The sequence below is a fragment of the Chelmon rostratus genome, chromosome 17, assembly GCF_017976325.1.
Source record: "Chelmon rostratus isolate fCheRos1 chromosome 17, fCheRos1.pri, whole genome shotgun sequence".
In the NCBI taxonomy this organism is placed as follows: domain Eukaryota; kingdom Metazoa; phylum Chordata; class Actinopteri; order Chaetodontiformes; family Chaetodontidae; genus Chelmon; species Chelmon rostratus.
The window spans coordinates 16,612,763-16,637,801 of NC_055674.1; the positions used below are offsets into that span (position 1 = coordinate 16,612,763).

At 43.0% G+C, this 25,039-nt stretch overlaps 1 protein-coding gene across 3 annotated transcripts; it reads right to left on the reverse strand.

Moving 5' to 3' along the window:
• Positions 1-686: 686 nt before the first annotated feature.
• On the reverse strand, positions 687-22,953 carry LOC121620535 (myocardin-related transcription factor A-like). Of its 3 annotated transcripts, none has more exons than XM_041956620.1 (19): positions 22,926-22,953; positions 22,467-22,532; positions 15,782-15,837; positions 14,946-15,021; positions 14,668-14,829; positions 12,066-12,232; positions 11,670-11,786; positions 10,862-10,930; positions 10,284-10,468; positions 9,765-9,945; positions 9,051-9,324; positions 8,701-8,858; positions 6,582-7,601; positions 6,219-6,416; positions 5,957-6,073; positions 4,833-4,982; positions 4,603-4,686; positions 4,283-4,331; positions 687-4,164 (listed from the first exon to the last, which is right to left on the reverse strand). In XM_041956620.1, the coding sequence occupies exons 2-19, from the start codon at positions 22,471-22,473 to the stop codon at positions 3,605-3,607; spliced, it is 3,630 nt and encodes a 1,209-aa protein (XP_041812554.1). In that variant the 5' UTR covers positions 22,474-22,532; positions 22,926-22,953; the 3' UTR covers positions 687-3,604. The 3 variants fall into 3 exon arrangements, with proteins under 3 accessions (XP_041812554.1, XP_041812553.1, XP_041812552.1); XM_041956619.1 differs by lacking the exon at positions 22,926-22,953 and adding an exon at positions 22,796-22,840 and having other exon boundaries at positions 9,060-9,324; XM_041956618.1 differs by lacking the exon at positions 22,926-22,953 and adding an exon at positions 22,796-22,840.
• Between the last annotated feature and the right edge of the window lie 2,086 nt (positions 22,954-25,039).

Sequence of the window (25,039 nt, forward strand, 5' to 3'; positions counted from 1 at the left end):
ATCATTCTGTAGTGACAGCATGTGCATGAGGACGGCGCTGCATCGCTTGATCTCACGTGGGCTTACAGGTGGTGCGAGCCGGCTTGTCTCTACGTCTGCGATGCATCTTCAGAGAGAAGCAGAAAGGTTGTGGGCGTGGAGGTAAACAAGATAACTGCACATATAAGCATGTAATTATGTTCATCTATGTGGGTCAATGTCATTTGCTTTGCTAATATCACAGAATGTTGGAGAACATCAAACAAAGGCTTCATGGACAAATTACATTGTTCTAGTTTTCTTAAATCAAAGCTTCTCGCTTTAGAGTCTGACACTGCCAACATGTCAGTGTTGGCAGTGTCAGTGTTAAGTGTGGAGTTTACCATTTACATTATTTACAGTAGAAATTATGCTGCTGTTATCTGCTGTGTGTGCTGGGTCCAGGAAGTCTCTGCCGGTTGCAGCTTCATATTACAAATGTGAGAGTGGTTTCAATCTTTTCTTTGAACTCTTATCAAGCAGGAGAATAAGTGTCAGAAACTTTTCCTTGAAGGTTATTGCACAGTGGGATTAGCAGGATGCTAAAGAGACCAAGGTATGTTTATTCTGCACAAGACAAAGTGAAGGTCGGCAAAAATGCATGTGCAGTAGCAGTGCACGTACCAGGATTGAAAGAAACAGACTTTTCCGCAACCATCCTAATTATCTAGTCTTTTATTTATAAACCCGCTTTTGTTTTTAGAAAAAGAAATACTTAAAATTAAAGTACACAAAAAGCTCAAACAATTTCCTGCTTTCACAAGCGTTTACATGAGGTGACTCAACCCGAAGAGAAATAATACAGCAGAAAACACTTCCTCCTCACGTGTTTGACAGAGCTGATGTTTGAAACACCGTGCCAGGCACTTCCAAATCTTACAAAGTTCAACAAAGACCCACGTGTGAGGCGAGTGAATCACACAAATGTGATTAGAACTATTTACAGTAAAAGTGAGTGAGTTTACAGTATTTAGCCTACATTTGGCACCTGACTGCTGTTTGAATAAATGTCCTTTAAGGAGCCAGGCTGGAGAAGTCTGAAAAAGTGTGTGTGTGTGTGTGTCAGAAAAATGAGGAGGTCATACTGGACAAACAACAAAACCTGAAGTAACAACATTACACAGAGTGAGCCGTACAGACAGCTGCACAATTTTGCATCCCCATCAAATAAGGAGGTCATCAGTAAAACCTGCAAATGCCAAAATGGCACAATATGGCTCTGGCTTGACCACAGTCTCAGTAGAAAAGTCAACTGAATTTAAGCTTCAGCAGATTAGCTTTTGTTCGATGTATATGATTTATGCAGATTTGGTATGAACACACTCACAGGTCGGCTAAACCTTGAGGAAAATGTGTACAAATCTCCAAACCCATCGCACATACAAAGTGGAAATATGATTACAGTGTGTTTGTGGTGACAAATGCATAAAAGTGTAGGATGATTAATGAGAATCAAAAATGAGCTTGTGTGCGTTTGTGTTTGCAGTTATGAGCGAGTCTCCAAGGTTTTCTCTAGAGAGGTTTTGGGTTCTCAATAAAGACATTTTGCCAGAAACAGAATAAGTCACAGTACACACTAACTGGTATTACAGCTTGCTCCACAGCTAAAAATGGAACACTATATGTCTTATATTACATTTCAGTGTCTAACCTGGCATGTCACAGCACTGTAAATTCTCAAAGAGGGGAAGAACTTAAAAACATAAAATACCCTTTCCCCATTGGCAAAAGTACTGATGCAGTACAGACAGCAAAACATCACCATTAACACCAAAATCCTTCTGAGGAAGGCGTGTCGTCTTATCCGCTAGAGCAGGTGCAAACAGAAAGCGAGTGAAACTACTCTATGGCAGTTTTCAAGACTAAAGTGTCCCATATGACCACAACAACCCGCTAGTAGCATACTGGATGCACTGTGAGCATGTGTAATCAAGCTGTGCAGTTCACGTAAGATGCAGTGATGCCAAATGTTTACATTCAGAAGATTTCATATCAAAGACATTCACATGTGAAACATCAGTACAAAATGTATCTTATTTTTCTAATGCACATACTATAAAGTAGCACAATGTCCCATAAAACAATAAGACACATGTTCAAAGTCTAATTCTATTAGAAAAAAATGCAACATTCCGAATATGCAAAAATAGCAAATATCAATTTAATACGGACAACTTCATATTTCAACAACTTCCTTCGAAACTGTCCCAAATAAATTGGACCATTGGATCACCACCTCACAGCTCAGTACCTGATACATGCAGTGAATCAGTTCACAGGCTGCAGGAAACAGCTCAGAAATACTCAGAATCAATGAGCTGTCAGCTCCAAAAAGCATTTTGAGTCAAGATGTTCCGTCATAATACACTTACTGTGTAATTATTTCAACTGGAGCACATGCTCAAATGTTTAAGCTTTTCTTCTCACATTGTGTCTTTCATCTTTATAGAATTACCTGAAATGAGTCAAATCAATAAGCTCTTGCACATTCTAATGGACAGTAGTGTGTTGTTGTTGTTGTGTCACTGTTACCCCCGCAGCCTGAGTGTATGCACAACATTCAATACTGACTGTTGCAACGTGCTCAACATATTCTCTTTCCTGAAGAAAGGGTGTGAGATGCTTCTTGCATCTCTCTCTGGGAATCAAGCCTGAATTCTGAGCAGGTTTTGAGGTTTTGTAATGTCACTGTGCTGTAACACCAGAGCTGTGTGAAAACCCCTCTGCAACCTTTTAACAGAACAGCTGTTGACAGATAATGGAACCATCACGAAATGTAAGACAGCTGTATTTATTCAGCAACAAACTATTGCTGCAGAGGATATAAACCAATTAAACTTTCCAAAACAGTAGTTGAGACCTGCTGTACGTATAGTATGTGATGTCTGATGTATGATGTAGGATACAGAGAAATACAAATGCAATTGTCAAAAATTGCTACAAAAAAAAAAGAGCGATTCAGTAAAGTGTCACCCCCTCAAATTACATCGTATTTTGAAATTATAGCCAGTGGTGGTTCAACATCATCTCTACTCCACTCTATGAGCTAATATGTTGCTAGAAAATCATTGTCTTTAAGCTTAACTTTGGCTATTGATTAGCAGTACCTCTTCCTGTAGTGGTAAACTATTGATTATCTTTACTACAAAAGGCAACTATGGATTCGCACTCTAATTAGAAGAAGGTCAAATAAACCGATACACGTCTCCGCTGTAACACAGTGTCTGTGACAAAGAGACGAGATTTATTCGTATGCAAGTGACAGGGTCATGGCTCAGTTAAAAGTGTCTCATCAAATATCGGCCTAAATGCACAGAAGTCCCACTGCTGTGTTGACAACACTGTTGCTAAAGAAGTATAACAGATATAGGACCTGCCTAATACGTGTCTGTGTCTGTCAAAAATCAATATTACACAGTGTAAATAAAATAAATAAAGGTCAAAGTGCTATAAGATTCAATCGACCAGTGTGTGAGAAGATACAGAAAGAGTGCTCTAATTAGAAACTGAAGCCTCGGCAATCAATTGCGTGTTTATGTGTAGCTGTGTGAGTGCGTGCAGCTCAGCCCTTTTTTCCATCTGCGGGCTATAGGCAGGAGTCCCAGTGTATCTGCACATCATAACTGTCCAGGAAGTCCGTGGAAAAGACACTGGGGGGTGTTTGGGGCCCCAGTGGGGCCAGTGTGGGGGTTTCCTCTCCCCTCACTCCTCCCATAGTGAGATCCAACCAATCCATGCTGTCCAGCCCATGCTCCCCCTCCACCACCATGTCGAAAGTATCCATGGGAGACGGGGGATGGTCCAGGATGCTGGGGGTGCACAGCATTTGACTGTGCAGGTCATCAATCAAAGTCAGCAGTCCACCAGGCTCCACCCCCAGGAGAGGCTTACCTGTGGTGCTTTCCAGAAAGTCCTCCAGGCGGCCACTACCAGCGTTGCTGAGGTGTTGTTTCTCCTCTATGTTGACGGCCGGAGTCTGAAGCTCAGGCTGCACCGAGGGGGCCGACTGTGGGGTGTCGAGGTTGGACGGAATAGGGGGGGACAGCAACAGCTGGAGTGGGGAGGGAGGAGGGGAAAAGGCTGAGGAGTCTGGATTTAGACGGTCCAGAGAAGGATCTGGTGCTGGTTTAAAGGTTGTCGACGTTTCTGAAGGGGAGAACAAACAATTAAACGTCACTCCCAATAGAACTACTCAAACAGCTGAGTCAATTAAAAAAATGTTACTGCAGCAACAAACAGAACAGACAATGTTATTGCATCTTACCTCCTGTCTGCAAAATGATGTCAATAAAATCATCTTCCTGCTCTGTATCCTGAGGGCACACACACAGAGGGAACAACACATTACCCTTTAAAACTGTACGGAAAGTTCACGTAACACGTAACTGTATGTGACATGAGCACTGGATGTGAGACGGCATGATGTAATGCAAAACAACATATCAAACCAGAACGCGGAGCAGCACAGCTGAGCTTAATATAGGTTAGAAAAACCCCTGAGGGCGGCCGAAATCACACATTTCTGATAGAGAACAATCCATTCTTATTGCACAACAACACAAGCAGACGTGCAGCCCATCATACTTTGTTATCAGGCGACAAGGCGGCGGTCTGAAAGGAAGCTGGAGACAGAGGACTGAACAAGACATCCAGACCAGGGAACGACTCCTAGAGGAGAGGAGGAGTGGAGTGGAAGAAACAGTCACTTTTTGAGGATTTTTGCGCATCTGAAACGATCACGACATCCTTCAAAACGTGACAGGATGATACGAGTCACCTTGAATGATTATCTGTGTCATGTGGAGATGACTTACAACTTGAGAGGACGGCGATGAGGTGTTTTTCCCTGAGGGAGCAGTCTCCTGGTCCTTGAAGAAAGGCTGCAGACTGGGAGGTGCGGACAGACACGGAGAAACGTCCTGCTGAGGCTGGTCCACAGGTACCTGAAGTCCCCCGTTCAGTGGCTTCAGATCATTGAAAAGATTGGAAAGATAAGAGCTCCTGACGGGGGAACAGTCCTCAGAGGCAGCAGTGCTAGTCATTCCAATAACATCTGAAATCACTAACTAATTCCCTATCTTTGACTTTATTTTTGCTGAGCAATGCATTACATTTATTGGTACATCCACTTAAAAGCCTTCCTCACTAACCTTTAGCCTAGCCACCCCTGTTTTAAGAGCGCCTTTGTTGGGGTAAAAAGGAACGGCTGCTGACAACAGCGATACTGAATCAGCACACAGTGTTCCACAAAATCTTGACATTTTTCGAGGCAGACTTTGCTCCAGCACACAAAAGGTACCATACATCTCAATTAGCCAAGATGCGATGAAGTCTTTGTTCCTCCTCCGTTAACAACATAAATCATAGTAATGGAGGATGTCGTTAGAGTAATTAGCAAAGAAATAATAATCAGCATCGTGATAGTGTCAGACACTCTTATCAACGACTGCTGTCCCTGTCTCAAACAGCATACATCATTAATTTCCGCTGCTATTGGACTCACTGGAGCAGTTCTCGTTCACCCTCGTGTGTCTCTCTCTCTTTATGGAGCGTTAACAGACTGCTCTGTTGCTGCTCCAGTGACGGGAAAAGGAGGCTCAGGGGCTCTCGGTCAGGAATGACGTGTCTATGGAGTATGATGGGGATCCATTAATGTGTAAAAGCCATGTGTGAACATTTAGGGTGCTTCTCCATGCCTCTCTGTAGAGAAAGTTTCAGTTTTTTCTGTTGGGGTTTTGAGACATCGATCTATGAGATTATGCTCCCGCTCCAAAACAATGGAGGTGAATGGGTGTTTATTGCACCAAAAGCATTTGGTGCAATAAACTTCTCAGAAACAATGTCCTTGTTTAAGCAAATGGTCCGAAGATCTCACAACGTTTTCCTGTTGTGCAATGCTACTCTTTGAATCTGGCCGCATATTCAGATCATCACTCACCTTTGTTTTTTGTTGTTTCAAGAATCCCTTGTGCACGCTCTGTTTGGTTTCATTATCAGCTCTCGGCAGCTGAGCAGGGTTGTGTCCAGGGAGCTTGGCTGGGGTGGACTGTAGTCGCTGGTGGAAAAGGAACGATGGTAACAGTGTAGTTAGTATTAGTGTTGTTATAAAAAGAACACATCAGAAAATAGCTTTTTTATGAATCAGTCCTTGCATTCATGCCAAGCCACAACAGGTGGACTGCTGAAAGTGAGTCATGTACCTGCAGTGTGATTTGATTGGCTGCTTTGCTCTGAGGTGCAGCAGTTCTTTGGTTTTCAGTGATGTGACTGGTCAGTGCGATCAGGAAGTGGTTACCGTTGCGGTCGGTGACCAGAGTCGGAGCGGAGTTACTTTTAAGGAGATCCAGAGGGAAAGAGGGGGCTGAGCCTGGCTGTTGGCTGAGGTACGGTTGAGGTTCCTGTAGAAAACAGACAACAACTTTTAGAGGAAGAATCTTGATTTGTGTGCATTTTACTTTGTATTTCTCACTAGCATGCTAAACATTTCTTGTAATTCAGCAAGATTAGGAGACATTGTTCAGGTCAAGTCTGTGTACTGTAAACGACATTGACCCACTCCTGACCTGTGTCGACTGCTGCTGCACCTGTTGTTTCTGCTGTATTAGCACCTGCTGTTGCTTCAGCTGTATCTTGGTCTGTATTTGGATTTGTTGCAGTTGTTTAGTCTGATGCTGCTGCTTGTTCTGCTGCTGTAGAAACGACTTTTGTTGCTTCAGTAGAATCTGTTGCTTCAGCTGCATCTGCTGTTGGTGCTGTTTGGACTGCTGCTGCTGCTGCTGCTGTTTGAGCTGCTGTTTGTGAGACTTCTTCTTTCTCTGCTGAGACAGTTTCTGCAGGTTCTGCTGATTCTCCAGCGTCTGTCCGCCGTTCTGGATGGTCTGCTGCTGGCTCTGGACGTTGTGCTGCTGCTGTAGCAGAAGTTTCTGTATGGCCTGTTGCTGGGCAAACTGCAGAGCAGTTTGCTGGAGGCATATATGTTGTTGTTTCATCTGTGTGCTCATCTGCTCTGGCTTGTTTTGCGCCTCCTGAGTTTGGGTCAAAGACTGCGGTACTCCATGAGTGTCTGATAATTGTGCCGTTGTCTCAGATTCAACATCCTCAGCCTCAATGGCTTCCTGTTTGACTGTTACCTTGCTAACATCCATCTCACATGAGACGGATGATGGTGTACGGGGTACTGGTGGATGGCCAAATGAGAGAGGGACACTGGGCTTATCAGGAGGTTCTTGTTTAACTCTCACAAGAACCAGTGGCTCTGGAACTCGTCCTCCTCTCTTCCCATGCTCCAGCTGCATCCTCAGCACCTCCACCAGCCTCTGTTTCTGCCTCAGCATCCTGGTCAACTCCTCTATCTGCTTGTCTTTCTCCTGCAGCATCTTGTCTTTGTCCACAGCCGCCACTGGAGCTGCAGTCGTAGTGGTGGGGGCGGTGGATGAGACCGGACAATGTTTCTGCAGAGAGGCTGGCTTTAAAAAGAACTGACAAGGTGCTGGGGTGGAGCACTTCAGCTCTTCTTTAATGTTCACTGGAAGCTGAGCAGCTGAACATGGCTGAAGGCTCAGGTGGGTGAGAGGGGAACTCATCTAGACAAAAAGAGAGAAAATAAAAATAGCTCAACACACAGGGATAAAGAAAAACCTTGAAATGGAATGAGCATCAATGCACAAGAGCTTGAGACATTTCTCAGTATTTAAACAAGACAAAGAGTCTACAACCATGCTAGAGCTAAATGCTAATGTCTGTACGCAAACATGTTCACGATGGCAATGCTAGCATGCGGATGTTTAGTACATTGTTTACCATGTTCAACATCATAGCATGTTAGCGTAGCGGGACATGAATATGGCAGTCCATCCAACACCTGTTGAGATATTTCACTCAAAGTCACAAATGTCAACCTCATGTTGGTGCTCGAGGTAAAGTCAGTGAGATCAACAAAGTGATGACAATTCATCCTCTGAGAACCACGGATGTTTGGACTAAATTTCATAGCAATCCATAAAATAGTTGGTGAGATTTTTTCTTCTGGACCGAATTGTGGTGGACAACAGACCGCCATGCTGCTAACATATCTAAAAATATGTTCTGTATGTCATACAGAGTTTGTACTTCATGTATTCATGATATACAAGTAACCATAAAATACACTCTTCACTACACTTACATGCACTTGACTGTGATATTCTGTGACACCATCAAATCAGAATTAATTGTATTTAGATACTATTTTGGTATGATGTTTACATTTTCGCAGTATATTATACAAATATTGGCAGTATATTAAATGTATGATATTACTGGTCCAAAAGATATTAGAGTATATTTAAATTACATCACTGAAGTACATAGTATAAAAATAGTTGTTACAAAAAATACACTTAAACACAGTTAATTGTGTCTCCTAATGTAGTTAATTTTATATTTATATCAAGTTGTAATAATTCTATATTGTTCAACACTAGTATGTCAAGTATATGAATCATTAGTGCAAATGGAAGAACAGTATACTTAGTATTTTAAAATCAGTTAAGTATATTTATAGAAGGTTAGTGTCTTTTTTTATGTTATGATGATCGGTCAATGTGCAACATCTGATATAAGCTGTCAGTCAATAATCATGCTCAAATGTGAAAGACGAGTTTCAGTAATTCAACATATTACAAGAGCAATAACAATTCAGACCATTTCTGACAAGGGATCGCTGTCAAAGCTGGTATCTTCTGGGCTCGTGGCGCCCGGCGAGCGGTCAGAGGGGGCGAGTGAGACACTTGTGGGGTGGACGGTGCCACCACAGGTGATGAGCTGCTGAGGAGGGGCTGCCGCTGGGCTGGCAGCATCAACTACACAGGTAAAGAAAGAGTGCCATGACATTAGGCAGAAAGTACACGGGTAATGCATTATCTACACTGTTTTCTTCCTTATCTTAAACACTTCAATAAATAATTAACGTGAGGAGTGGTGATTAATTTCACAATCAATCCCACATTAGAGGAGGAACAGTTAAATTTTCTGTTGGTAATAAATTCAGTCACCTGACTGACCGGTCAGAGGTGTCTGATGGCACTGAAACTGGAACTGTTGTTGTTGTTGTTGTGATGTATTTTCGTTGGCGGTGGCTGCATCAGTTTTGGAGGATTTTCCTGCTCCTTCAGCCCCCAGCTCTGTGGTACCCCCTGCTGTTGGAGAGGAGGTAGTGTCACAGCCTCCATTCACTTCCTGGTAGGTCCTCAGCCTTTCAATGAGGTCGTTTTTGGTGCCGGAGACCGGCAAGCTCCGAAGCTTCAACTCTGACTTCAGTTCTGCGACCTGACAGAAGACGGAGTAAAAGAGAAATTGAGTTTGAAGGACAAGAGCGAGGGAACGCGAAGAGATCAGGATAAATAACAGAGGAAAATTGAAAAGGATCAAAGAAAAAGGAGCGAGAACAGAAAGACAGAGTGATCCATCACTTTGTCAGCTCCGAGTTGACAGCCCACTTTTCGGTGACAATATTTTGTTAACAGAGAATTTTTTCTGCATGTCGACTTCTATCCACCAGTTACTCCATCTCATAGCTTGTAGACAGCAGAGAGAGCTGTTGGGCTGCACTGTGCTGATTCTACACTGAAAATCCATTATAGTATCGGTGAGGTTAAGTGTCCGACCATCCCCGATGCTGCTCACATCATGAGAATGAGACATCAGCTCTGGATCATGAAGCAGCGCTGCAGCTTTCTTTTGGATTCGTATGTTGTTATGTAACTAACCTTCATTTCATCCAGGTTTGGAGGTAGAGACGCTGGTTTTATCCCACCTAAAGCAGCAGAACTCTGACAGCTCTGACTGCCCTGGTAAGAAGGGGCCGTTGAAGGGTCGGCGACAGATCGAGGTGGGGAGGAGGTGGTCATGGAACTGGAGGAGGAGGATGGCTGCAGATCTGTCTGAGGTCTGTTGGAAAGAAAATCAGTGACAGGAGAATAGATAGTGATCTCTATAGTGATAGTGATTGACTGAATGTGAGTAAACTTTCGCACAAGCTCCTCAGCTTTATTAGCACGACTTCCCAGATGTGACAAGCCATCTGCTGCATCAGGTTGTCGGTTTTATGCACCACCTTGAATCCTGACCCATGTTGCTACCCAAATTCCCACCAGATGAAGTCAACACTACCTGACTCCTTAGACAATCTGTCTGGTTGCTTTGATTATGGATGCTTGCTCCGTGCTCCCACACAGACTCCCAGGCAAAAAAAAAAAAAAGTGTTGCTACACACTACAAAAACGTACTTGGGTGGTGCAGGCAGGATGGCGTGGTAGTTGTAGTGCTGCTGCTGCTGATTGAGGATCTGGAGCTGCAAGAAGAGCTGCTGCTGCTGGAGGATTTTGGCGTAAGATGAGTCCAGATGGGGAGGAGGCTCTTTATCTCCCTTCTGGTCAGGCGGGATGTACTGATGGTATTTTAACTTTTTAATCTAAAAGACAACATATCAACAAAACAATAAATCATCATTTTAGAACAGTATTACTGCTTCTATGACTCATTTTTTCCCTCTTAGGTTTAAATAGACTGGTTTACTGAAATACTACCATTAGTATTTTTTACCTCTACCAGTGTTAGCAACAGTATTGTCTACGTTAGCACATTTCTGCCAATGTGATGAAAAAAAAAACTCATGTAAGTCATTATAATGTAGAAGTTAATAATGACGTAGTATATATAAAAAAAATGAGTTAATATCTCAAAATTATTTCGCTAAACTAAGTCATTATTTTGAGAAAGTTCCTCATTATAATGATTTTACCACATTGGCAGAAATGTGTTTCCATATATGGCGCCGTGTCTAAAAATGGAAAGAAAAATCTACCTTTGGCTTGTTGTCCTTCAGTTTCTTATGTTTCTGGCCGGAGCGGTCAGAGTTCGGTTTAGGCTGGTACTGAAAAAAGAGGAGGGACACTGTCAACCTTTACACAACAATAAACCTCATTTTTAATTTGATGTTAGAATAAAGAGCAACTTTAAACCTGCATGATTTTTTGACCACTTGGGGGCAGCATAACAAGCTGTAAACACAACGCTGACTTACTTCCACCTTATAAAGCTGATAAGACAAATGTGTTGGCATACAGTTACACCTGCAGCAGACACAGAGCAGCATTATCATTCATTTGGAGTTGTGTTTCTGGCTACCTGAAATGTAAGTCCAGTGTTCACTCTCTGTTTAGGTCTCTACTGACTCCTGATGGTAAGAGCTGGCTCTTTAGCTGCTAAATGCTCCACAATGTTCGTCAGGGAGTCACTAACTGTGTGTCTACTGTTGGGTGTTGGGTAAGAAGAACAAAGTGGGTTTTTTTTGGGGGGGGGGGGTTTCTTTGCTGAAAACAACTGTCTGCTGCGGCAGGAAACAGGCTGACCATAGAACCAAAACAATGAGCTTAAAGATGCTACACAGGTCTGTACAGCTGAGGGGAGCTGCAGAGACTGGTGATCTGTTGCTGTTCATGCCCTGTACTGGATGCTCGTGTTTAAAGTGCTGTTCAGCACTACATGTGAAACCTTTACACAGTTGTTTGATCCATTATTATATAATAATATTGGTTAGAGCAGCTTTAATCCAAGCACAGATCACACATTTTCATTCACAGTTCATGAGACACTTGACAGATGTCACTCACCTTGACCTGTGAGATCACACCCATCCTCTGGGCAGATGATGCTGCTGTCCCATTGGTCAGCTTCAATGAGGGGGAGGACCCAGAGATTGGTGGGACAGGAGGAACAGGAGGAGGCACCTGATTGATAAGATGAAAACATACTTTAAGTGATATAGAGGCATTGGTGTATATGTTGACTGATAACTAACAAGAAAGTGCAGGACAGAAACGCCAAACAAGATTTGAGGTCAAACAGTGTCACCTTGTTTAACAGATATGTCAACCAGGTCAAACAACTCTAAATGATGTGTTGACGTATGTAAAGAAGTAGTGAAGCTTCAAGCTACATAATCCGTGCTTGTGTTTTACAACATTGCATCCATGACACACAACATAGCCGCACCGTAGCAGTCTTACCTGTGTAGGAGATGGGACGCTGCTCACGGCCAGTGTCTCTGGGGGAGAGGGCAGAGGTAGCAGACCCAGAGGAGACTCCTGGCTTACTGGCTGTTCTGGAGACAGGCTGTAATTGCTGTCCTCATCACATGACGAGTTATCACCTGAAGCCTTTGGAAACTGTGTCTCTGAGAAGAAGCGGAGGGACTGTCAGATGAAAACATAAATGCAACTTCAAAAAGAGCACTTGCTTTTTTCCCTACGACACAGAAAAAGCTACTGTGTTTAGCTCTTTGCCTGAGTGTGTGCGTCAGTCTTTCTTCTGTGCAATGACAAGCCATGCAGCAAGCTTTTCTCACCTGCATTTACAGGTGTTGAGCCGGTGGATTTCTCCTTCCCATCCAAACACACTGCACCATGCCAGTGAACTAACAACATGTGAGCATCCCTAAAGTAAGCCATAATGATCACCAGTGCTTCTTCTCTCATGTCTGCTCCAGAGCTGTCAACTAGTGCATTTATGTGATGGCTGCTGCAGAGTAATCCTCTGAAATCCTCCCTGCCTGCACATCACGCCCGTAAACTTTCAGACGATTTCTTCACAGATATCTTTAGTCCATGGTGGCCAGGATGAGTCAAGCTTCATCCCAGTGATGGTGTCCATTCATCTAAGTTCACTTAGATTGCAGCCAAATGAGGCTGGCCACCTCATTCACACTGTTTTTTATGCGACAGATGGCATCCCTCTGAACGACAGTACGCTGAGAATTCTGGAGGATCGGTTGCGTAATTTATGCTATGAATGCATTAACTCTTTATGTGGAGGTTCCTCCTGTTAACGCCAGCCGTACGTGCTTCTGATGATTTTCATTTACAAATAATGAAACAAACATGGCTGAATATTATAAAAAGCGACATATAAATCAGGAATTTGATGACCAGCTCCGTAAAAACTCGTCAACCAAAGGACAAATCAGGTTGAGATGTGCTCGAGCGCAGAAGTGAATCCAAGCCGTGGTCGTCCTGCTAGGTTTTCCCTCAGGGATATCACATAATCACTTCATTATTATGCAGACTTTTGAGTCTTTACAGGGATTTAAGGAATAAAGTTGCCTGCTAAGATCCCCTGGACTAGGACAGAGACTTTTCCCTTTGTTGGTGGATGTGTGTTATTTAATTACAGGAGCTGCTGCTATGGGCTGGAGCAGACAGCTATGCAAAATAAACCGCTGGCCATTAATTCACCATCAGCAGGCAATGATGAAAAGACAACATGGGGCTGATTTAATACCCTCTGATCCAATAATGTGATGACTTCCCTACCGCTGCGCTGTGCCAGTGTGTGTCTGTGCGCCCTGCTTTGTATGTTTGCATCTTGGCATGTCAACTCTGTGTAGCTCTCGTGTTTCCTGCGCTCCTACAATAAGTGGCGGTAATGCAATTGTGTTTATTGTGCTGTGGTGACAGAGATGGATAATCGACTGACAGTGCACATTATTGAATCTCAGCATTTTACCCTGCACACATCAATCAAGCAGCTGGACCCACCGGCTCTGATCTCATCGTCTAGCGTCTGACAGGACTGGCACTGGACTAAAAATATAAAATAAAAGTTAAACACTGCTGCTCCTTTGTTTCTTTTATTGTGGATGTTGTAATGAAAAAGGGTGAAATTGGGGTCATTATATCTGTCACAAAGCCCAAATTGCAGCTGAGTGAAATTATATTAATTAATTTGAGTCCTAACTCTTCAATTAGTATGTAATTATCTTAATAAAAGATAATGGGCTCCATTAACAGACACTGTGGCCATTTAAAGCTGACATCAGAGGTGTCTCCACTTCCTGTCTATCAAGATTTACTATATCCCAGCTTAATGTTCTACACCCATGTTTGAAGCACCTATACTCAGGTGGGGGAGTTTGTGTGTGACGTGGTTGTTGTGTACTGTACACACAAAAAAAAACAAAACAAGGTGACAAATGTAGAGCCAGTATCACCATCAAGGCTTATCAAGCTGTTATAGCGAACATGTTAGTGCCTAGTTACCCAGGCTATACACAGCAATATTAACATTCAACTTGAGTCATGGTTTTTTTGGCCACCTGATGAGTCTAACATTCACTCTTCCTCCAGCACTGTTTGACCTCATTTGATTAAATGTCTGCATCAAAAAATAACAATTAGTGGCAGGTTTAAGTATTTATTTGGCTTGGTTTAATCCTCTTTAAGACCGGTGCAACAGACAAGAATAAATACATATGCATGCACTGATGAAACAGATGAATAAAACTCCTGCAATGTACAGTGTATCAAGAACAGATAGAGCCTGAAACCAGCCTCCATTACTGCACTCGTGCAAGCGTTCTACTGTAGCCACGTGCTGGTGTCGCTGCTGTTCAAGGTAAAGAGGTCCGCAGTCAGCTTAATCAACCAGTAATAATTCAACCCTTCAGTTGAGCTCATCATTGGCTCCACTAGTCGGAAGTAATTGTAAAAGGAGCTAAGTGTAAAATAATTGTTGAAACAGTGAATTGTCTTGGATGGATTCCATTTGTCATTTAGACACCCTGTGGGAAAGTAAAGGACAGATGGAATCCATCTAAAACCTGGCCTGGCTTACCTATGATGGCCTGTTTAATGCTGGAGTGAACAGGCAGGATGTTTTTGTGGATCAGCTCCATGGGCCCCGGCCGGTGGGAGATCTTATCGTTCAAATCATCGGCAATGCGAGCTCTCTTCAGCTGCAGCTGCTTGGCCTGAAGTGACGGCTCCGCCGACGTCTCTGGAAGCGGGCCGAGCCCAAACCATGGACATTTTATGCAAGTTTGTGAGGATTTTCAGTTATTAGTCACACTTGCCTGGACTTTAGACAGACAGGAGGCTCTATGTGGTACTCACCCTCCAGGATGTGCATCCTAATCAGCTCTGATCGCTCTGGTCGAGTCCTGATCTTCCTCTTCAGATAATCCTCAGTCTGGAGAATGGGAGAGACGTGCTTATCATTTTTCCATAATCTTATCTTTAGTCTTTCGCCTTTCATACCTAGTCTTCCCCCTCTGCAGTCATCATCATCATTTTGGTCAGGTCACCCCCACAGCCCTGTCAGATGAACTCAATAAGCACTTCATTGACATCCCCATTAATTTCAATTTATCCATTACTTTTAGCTAATGGTTTATGTTTATACATTCAGTTTACCTAAATCTATTAACCATTTAGACTTACCATATATCCATTATCTTTTTAGCTATTTATCTATTTAACTATTTCACTATGGTGGATCTTTGTGGATGAAGTGTGGAGTAATGGTTGGATTTAGAAGTTCAGAGTATTAGGAAATGTATATATAATATGTATGTGTAATATATCACTCAGATTGAATGGATGACCAGTAGGACAATACACAGTATTATTTTTTTCAAATTAGTTGAGCAAGACCACAATCTTTTTACGTAGGCCCAAGAACCTGTAGCCTGCAGGTACGAGTACGACACTTACTTAGTGGACACTTTAGATACACTGCACCTTACAGTTCAATAAGAGTATTCCTTTTCAGTGCAGATTGCCTCATTTCAGCTCTTATTTGTCATTTCCAGCCTCTCTGTATTACATGACTATTCACAGGTTGCTGTAATGACGTCAGATGTTACAAAGCTTAGAGACAGAGAGTGAATGTCTGCTTGAAACAGGCCAGTTTGGACTCCAGCGGTCGATCGGATGGATGGCATACTCACGCGTGCACGTTCCAAGCACCGTCTCTGTTCGTGGAAGGCAGCTGAACTCTTCAGTGCTTTAAGAACAAAGAATGAGAGCGGAGCAAAAGTGGAGGGAGAGAGAAAGAGAGAAAGCGAGAGAGAGAGAGAGAGAGAGAGGGCATTAACATGGCAGCGTGTGTAGATTGGTGCCACTGAAGGAAGTGGAGAGCAGAACGGCTTTGAATGGTTCTTTGCTTCTTCAGTTCACTTCACTTCAGTTCCAGTTCAGTTTGAATGCGTTCACTGATGGTGAGGATTACTGCTCTTATTCTACCAGAGCTCTCCCCATCTCACGTCTTGAGTGCTGTATCAGTGTTGTAAATGCCCGCTCTCACTGTACCGGCTCACATGTTTAAAAGCCATGACAGAACAAAATGCATAATATCCAAGGCAGCGGTCCGATTTACCGGCCAAAAGTCTCAAGGTAAAGGGAGACGTGTAATGGGATGGACTCTGTGGGTTCCAGTCCAACGACCCTCTTTACAGCAGTGGAATTTATGGAATCCTTTCAGCACCCACAAATGACTCAAGCAAGATTTCCTGTAGGCCTATGATTATGCAAAAACCAAGGGATTAGTGGTGCTAGAAACCTAAAAGCCTGAAGGGTTGTGATGACACCAAAATGCTGAGTTAAATGCAGCAAATCAGCACAGGCATTATGATTTTGCTTCTGAAACAAGAATCCAAACCTCAAACTATTAAATAATGTTGCTCTACATGTAAAACTGTAGATTATTGAGTAGCAGTGTGCACAAGTTGAGCCTGATGGAGCCATATATTTTCTTTCAAGTAGGGCCAGTGATCAGTGTAAAGGCCTGACAAGTAGTGTACATTTCAAGAACATACATTTCATTAACACCATTTACTCCACTGCTAATGGATAAAGAGATGCTAATTAAACGCTAATTAAACGTTTTATAACTGGCAAATGTTTAATTGCTGATCAATCATGAGCCTTTAGAGACTTTAAGATAGGACTGATAAGAAAAAAAGTTATTAAGGTACTGAACTAGGGCTGAAGAATGACTTGAAACACAAGGTATTATTGAAACTGCAATATGGCCACAATCCAAATCATGGGAGCTGCAAGGTTTTGATGAATGTAAAATGTGTCCCAACATACCATTATAAATGAAGCATGGTGGTGCTACAGAGATGACGTAAGGGAACACGGCAAGAAATCACACTATCGTCATTTTCAGATATTTTTTCACGGAAAATTAAATGCTGATGTAAGTAAAGCACTCGTGAAGCCTGCTGAACAGTGGATGTGGCTAAAACAATGACAGGTGGTGTAGACTGAAACCTGGCAAGCTACCGTAACTACCTGCGAGTCTACACAATCACACAAGCAGGATATAGAGATGAAGAGGTTAAGGCCTTTGAATACACAGTTCCATGACTTAAGCACAAGAGAGTTGCCTTGTTTTTATCTTACACATACACACAGGCCACCAAGAGGCTTTCAGTGGCCAAACAGAGGGACATTCCTGACTGGCCAAGTCAGTCACCAGACATCAACTCAGCTGAGCATGTTTAAACTGCGAGACCGGACTAAATCAGACAAGCAATTAAGAGGTGAGGATGACTGCAGTACCTGCCTGACCAGGTAAGCAAACACCCTGAAATCAAAGCTGAGAGTGATCATGTTCATTTCATTGTCACAGTTTCATTGCAAATCCAATGTGTTGGAGCTAACACAACAGAAAATGTGTCGCTGTCCTAATGCTTCTGACTGCACTGTACAGACACACACATGCACGCACACGCACACACGACTAGTTTAGCAACCCTGGGGTAAGACTGCTGGTACCTGCTCAAGCCTCAGTTCACGTCGCTGAGCACTGCCACGCTGCTGGTACACACTCACTCGCACACCCCAGGGACATCACCCCTCTTAGACCTCTCACCCATCCACAAGGGGGTTATGTGGCCTCCTTGAGGGTGTATGAACCTGCCTGTCAGTCAGCAGCATGGGAAATGAGTGGTGGGATGGAGGGAAAGATGGATAGATGAGCACAAAATAAGGCTTTGGAAGCTGGGACGAGCGTGAAAGGGAAGGACGCAGATAGGAAGAAGATGGAGAATCAGAAAACGGATGATGGAGGGAAGATGCGGGGAGGAGATAAATAGAGAGAGGCAGCTGGAAGAAAAATGGAACAACAGACTGAAGGGCAAATGAAGAGGAGGAAATAGAGAGTGGTGGGATGAGGTCAGAGAGAAAAGACTCCATTATGTGCATGAGTGGCTGCATCATGGCTTCTCGCCACCCTGCTAAAGCTAAGCAGCATTCTCGCTCTTTGAGAACGGCGAGCAGCAGCGCTTCCTCTGGACGTGGCTGCCTTTTTACGTTCAGTCTGCTGCTGACTTGTGCTTTATTTTTTCCTTGAGTGTTAACCGACTGGCTTGCGTTAAAGAAACTCTCCTCTGTATGTAACTCTACAGTCCTGCAGGTCAGCCGTTTAAACCGTGTGACATGTTTTGTCGACCTCATGAAATAGCTTCAAAAGCCACAACATCGCTAAAATATCACTGCTATCTGCCACAAACACTGTTGTCATACACATATAGACCGCGGGTGTAGCCATTTCAGGAGTGAGAACTTTGTGTGTGAGAGCTGCTCCACCTCCACCAGTAAGTGTACATTTGGTACATATGCAGAACAGAATATGGCACAAAAGCATCTGCACAGCCAGAAATTGTCAATCCAATTGTCACAGTAATCATCATCCAATCATCTTATGATGTATGTACAATGTATATACTTTGACTCTTACTTTTATACACAATTATACTAAAATAAGCTGTTCTCAGATCAGTCAAGTGAGTTCCATTACATGTCGGTGAACTACCAGCTGTTTCTTTCAGCTCTTTTTATTGTTCTTGCTAACAAAAGGTTTAACTCAGCTAACCTGATAACCATGAGTACTAACTGAAATATGTTTTTACATATCTGAGAAGTGTATAAATAAAGTTCTAGGTAGGGTATCACATTGAGGGTTTATTATAGCGCTGCTTCAAATGAACACACCCGTCCACAAACCACAGTCTCAACCAGACATGCACACCCACAGGGGCAGTCTCTATTTGTAAAAGTTGAGTTGGAACAAAGTCCAACGAAAACAAACCTTGTTTAAAGTAATTTGAATGCAAGCCATTTAGCAACCCCTGCACGCCCAAACCACTGACCATCTGTCATGTGGCGTCATACTGTGTCTTGCGACTGTGGTGAATCTCACTCTCTTATTAGTGATGGCATTATTAAGAGCCAAGTTTGTAGCAAAGATCCAGAGGACGAGAGCAGCGAAAAGTAGGCAGTCAGACGAGGATGTGCATCTGACGTTGCTCCACTTGTTTCTTATTCACGCTGCCTCACTTGGGTGGCGAGTTAGCAGTCCTCAGATTTGTTGCTGTAGTCGTAGGGCGAGGCAGCTGCCTTTTTACAAGCCACCATACCTCAGCAGCCCCACATAAATTAGGTCAGCTCTGGTCAATCAGGCAACTGTGACCGTAATCAGGTCATGAACAAATGCTACTCAAACACTGTTGTCACTCCACAGTACTGGCACACAAGGAGTATCTTTGGCCTCACAGTGCCCAGAAACGCTGGAAGAAAAAGACATATTCGGCACACAAACGAGGCATTTGAGTATTGGTTGGATGGTGGGACAGTGGGAGGCAGACTGGAGAGGGAAAAACAGACAGTGAGTGATACAGAGACATTGAGCATGGCATGGTGGACAGAGAGGGAACCACCACCATTGCTGCCAGAGGTCAAGTGGCTGCTTGTGAGACTATCGAGCTGGAATAAGAGAGGTTCCTCTGAGGTCCAATCTGAAGCGTTACGAAATGGACTGAAGCAAAGAGCTGAAAGAAGAGGGCATTTGGTAGCGTTCTGTTAGGAAAGGTCAGCAGAAAGAAGGCTGACAAAGAGGAAGATGAGTAAAGAGACTGAAAAGGGAGACTGATGTAGAGAAAGAGGGTAGGGCGTAAGTGTGTGGCCTGTCAATGAGAGGAGGAACAAGAACAGAGCAGTGAGGACTTGGAGCACATGATGGGATGCAGGAGTTTGACTGCGGTTTACAAGAACGGGAGGAAGAGATGAGTCAGAGAAGGAGAGCGGCGATACAGACGTGGGAGTTGCAGAGATGTTGTGATCCACTGGTGATCACTGCCCTTCTACTGTGTGTACTGTTGCTCCTCCAACTGTCTACTGTCTCCCTGAGAAACTACAGAGACAATTATGATAAAGGTCATATGACAGAGGAGGGTAGCTGAAATGTCAGCGGGTAATTGTTCTGCCATGTCCTTACTCTGACATTACTCACATTACAACCCGTACCTGAACTTAACCATTTCTAACCTACAACCTCAAAGCAGTGAAGTGGCATTCAAGCATGCAGTCATCGACACATGAACAGCCATCATATTACAGGGTCCAACAGTCATGTCTTATCAAACGAAGCCTCCACCTGACTGAGTTAACTTCACCCACCTTTGTCAGTCACATGACCACCATCATCATCTTATTTGCCCCCTGTAGTGTCTCGCCTGTCTCCTAAATGTCCCCTAAACACTGCAGGAGACACGGCACAGGGACAAAGCAATCACACAACAAGCCTTAGAGCAAAGAGACGTGGGCTACTTGGAAGAAACCATGTGAGCAAAACATTTTGATCTCCGTCCGGGCCAGTCACAGAAGAGCCGCGATGGCACTAACTGCTCTGGTCACACTTGGCCGTCTGCGACATCACCACTAGATGGCACTACATCCTACACACTGGTCCTTTAAAGGCAGCTCACCTCAAGATCTGGTCTGAGACATGCTCATTATCAATGCTGCCTGTCTACACAGATAAGAACTTTTCTTTGTGTTGTATCTAAGGGGAGACAGGGTGTCTATGTATTTGTGATGCAGAACAGAACGTCTTCTTTTTAAAACAAGGTGAATGCGTAACATAGTCCATGTACACGGTCTTCAGGTAGCTAATTCAGACATGAACCAGAAAACAAATAACGATAAGAAATGCTGGCAGATAAGATACACAGCACAACACACTTCCTGTGTGGCAGTGTGTGAAGCTATTATGACACCAGCTATCAAGAGTATGAACCTCAATATTTGTGTGCATGTTCCTAATGATTATTAACACCAGAACGTACGGCTATCAATTTGTGTTCTGAACAGCAGATATGCTATCAAAGGAACAGGGCAGTTTTTAAGCATATTCTATTGAATGGATCTAACAAGAGCCAAAAAAAGCATGGAACTGGAAGCGTCTAAACATTTTGAGTGCGATGGTGCTCGGGGAAATCTCTTCATCAGATAAAAAAGCAGCAGACGGATGTTCATGACGGCAGTTGAGGTACGACCTTGATTCACCTCACTCGGATGACTGAAACTTCAGTCTGGCAGAGGATGATGGCACCGTCTTAACCACAATCCAAATCACTTCAGACAACCGCTGTGCAGCAAGTAATGAGACTCAAACTACAGCGACAGAGCAGACTCTCTTAGGTAATGATGAATGAATGAAAATGCAGTTGAACACAACAGCCCAGCAATAAATCCCCCCCTTCATGAAGAGTCAAATATTCAGTTTTTGTTGAAACTGTTTTGGAGAAAGTTGACTTTATTTCATTACACTGGGAGGCGCTTCTGATATTTAGTCTGCCCTCATTAGCCAGGTGCACCTTACCTCGCTGTGCCTCATGTTAGCTAATGAGGCTAAAAATGGAAATGATGACTTAAATTAGAAAAAACAGAGCCACACATCTTGCTCCACAGTGAACTGTGTTGTGTTTTATTGTTTCAAGCTTGGTTTTAGGTATTCTATCTGGATTTTTTTTACTTGTGTGCTCTAGTGTACTCTATACTGAAGTTATTATTGCTGTTTATTTTTGTCTCAGTGGTATCTGTTACATGTTCCTGTGCTGCTTTTACGTTTTGGTGACATTGTATTCTCTTCTAATCAATTAGTCGATCCCCGGAAAATGACTCTGCGACTGATATGATTATGATTAATTGTTTTGTCACTTTTTAAGCAAAAACATAAAACGCTCGCTTGTTCAGGATTCTTAAAGGGAGGATCTGATGCTTTGTTTTGTCAGAGTGAACTGGATATTCCTGGAGACTGGACTGTGGAATAAGACAAGCTATTTGAGTAAATGGGGATGTGCGACATTACAGGCATTTGTACTATTTAGTGACATTTTATAAACAGTTAATTGAAAAAACAATGTGCAGATTCGTGAGCAATGAAAATAATCATTACTGGCAAAAGTATTTAGGTAATGAAAGTTTGGAGAGACAAAGTTTTTTTTTAATTCAAATACTGAACAAGAGTAATGTCTTTACAGTGTTTAACCCTGGAACTGAATGATGCAATACATCACTATATGTCCAACGTCAGAGTTAATACAGTATGTTCTAACTTCTGTCCATTCTCACGTCCCACACTGAGCTGTCCTCAAATTAAGAACATTTTACACGACCCATGAATGAACGGTTTGGGTACACACTAAAACACCATGAGCTGAATCATTCCAGGAAAGGCTAACACTGAGAACAATGTGTAGTCTGAATGTACTCAAAAATGGAAACAATGACTTCTCCAGAGCACGGACAAACATCTTCCTATAAAATATACGGCTGTCCACTTACGCGGCATGATCCCCTGGTTGACCAACTCCTCTCGGGACCGTCTCTGTTGCAGCTTCAGCTGGAGAACTGAACACCAAGAAGGAGACAGAATAAAAGAAGAAGAAGAAGAAGAAGTCGGTCACTGCAGAATGAATGAAAAGCCTCTTCAAGCCGGCAACAGATCATCTCTACTTCAGTTTCCAGACACAGAAAGCCACAAAGGTAGTGACATTACTCATAACTTGGGCGCAAGTTAGAAAAAACATGAAATGAAACGCTCTCAGTCTGTGAATGTAAGCAATAATGGTGTACGGTTACATCTACGGTGGCCTGCAGAGGTTTTTATCTACCCTGTAGCATAACTGCTGATGATCAAAACTGGTTCTCTGGGGTCGTCTGTGTGAAGGCATACAAAGGTTATGTCACACACTACACATTGAACGGAAACACACAAACATGAGGTCTCTCACACTCACACACATGCAGGCAGGAACAGACGCTACAACAGTTTCCTGTTTCGAGCGTTTGATTAAACAGGAGCAAGCACATTTTACTGCTGCGTTTGTCTCATCTCATCACCACAGACATGTAGAACGTGTGGCACAGAGAGATAAAAGACACTGATCTACATGCATAAGTGCACTGTAACTTCATTCATCCTGATGCTTATTATTTTAAGTAATTCACTACCAACCAGAAGTCCCATCAAAGTTCTGAAGGTAACAAGTATTTGCATTTTGGGGTCATGTCTCCATGTTCTCATGCTCAGAAAAGCTATCAAATTTGTTCTGTTTCACCACGTCCTGAGCCAACCTCAAATTTCCTCAGCCGAAAACGTATCTGCAAAAAGTTCTGAGGGCTGAACTTCCCAAATGAAAACATGAATTGCCAGGAAATGATCTTCTGCAGATCAGCAGCTACTCTCTATCTGGGTCACGAAATCAGCGTTGAAGTGTAACAAAATATGGCATCCGGAAACATTTTTGGTAGAGGGCTCTTTTTCACACACCCTGACCATCTGGAGTTAGAATATTCACTCACACCTGCAGTGCTGCAGAGCTGTGGCAGAGGTGTTACACAGTGGGTTATATGCTGTGGCAGCCACCAGTAACAAGAAAGCACTGGAACAGAATCTGATGACTTTGCCCAGAGTGGAAACTGTATGCTGCATGTACACAGTTAATGTGGATTTACAATTATGGAACAGTTCCCAAATTCCTAAACATGCACAGTTAAGTGCGCACACACACAGACACACACACACACACACACACACACACACACACACACACACACACAGGTCACTCTGTCTGATCAGACCTGAAGTGAAAGGACAAATCCATAAAGTGAGAATTTACTGCTGCCCCTTCTGGGCTGAAGTCAATCACACCAATGACATTCAAACTGTAGCTCAACTTTCCTCAGCACAGCGTTCCTACGCTGAGAGGGGTGGACTGAGGCTGAGACCCCACATGGGGTCCCTTACCCAGTCATGTTAGCTGTGCTCCAATGATATCGACTTTTAAAAGTGAGGAAAAACCCTGAAAAACATTGTGTTTTAGTGTCATTTTATTTTATTCATCCTTATTTAATGTTGTAAATTCACGTTGTTGTGCATTTTACTGGTCGGTTGCTGCTCTTTTTTTCTCCTCCTTTAATGTTTTTAAACTCTCATGTATTATTTACATGTGTTTACTTATGTCTCAATTTTTATCTCGTTTATCATCTGCTTCGTTTTTGTGTCTGCAACTTCCTTGGTGGCTCACACTTTGTGCAGCACATTGTGCTTCCCCCTGGAATGAAATGTGCTACAGAAATAAAGTTTTGCTTGCTGGTCAGGTTGAGTTCATGAAACCAACAAATTAATATTTCATACAATTTGTTCAGGAATTGGATCTAAATGGAGGGTGAGAACCCAGAAAAGTGCCTCAGTGCATATAGATTTTGTAAATACATGCAAATAAAGCCACAATATCAAACTAATTAACAATTAATTAAGCTTTCAAAAACTATATTATCATAAGACAACACATAGCAGCATTATAAAAATGACAATCTTCTTATCCAGTGCTTTGATGTTATCTAACTCACTGTGCAAACCCTTTTTGACTAAATGAGATCAGCAGAGACAAGCTGTGAACACAACACTGCAGTGCTAAATTGATATGGTGAACTTAACAGCAAATCAGCGGAAACAGAGTAATATTAGCATTCATTTGGTGTCATGTCTCCGTCCACCTGCTGAATGATAAGTCATGAATGCACCGTGCACTGATCAAAATCGCGATTTGGCACTCTTATCACAGCCAGAGCATGCCTCAAACTGTATCCTGAATGTCCTCTCTTGAACCTCGCATCATCTGGTCCTCTTTCCACCTCCACACGAAGACAAATTATCACTCATATATGACAGCATGTCGCTCAAATCAACAAAAAGACAGCTAGCCTCTTCTATCCTTAATTTCTCCCTACATTCCATTGAAATCTCAGTTACAACAGCAGGAGGAGCATGTATCTCTCATATGCACCCGCCTCTCTTGTTCATCTTCCTCAGTTAAACTCTACCTTCGTATTATTATTGTTTTCGACGCAGC

Bases quoted from the DNA above. Each gene is read 5' to 3' on its own strand.
- LOC121620535 (XM_041956618.1), bottom strand. The intron at 7,602-8,700 runs GTCTGAATTGTT...CTTTTTGTCTAG, and splicing joins GCGATCCCTTGTCAGAAATG to ATGAGTTCCCCTCTCACCCA. The intron at 6,074-6,218 runs GTACATGACTCA...CTTTTCCACCAG, and splicing joins CCAATCAAATCACACTGCAG to CGACTACAGTCCACCCCAGC.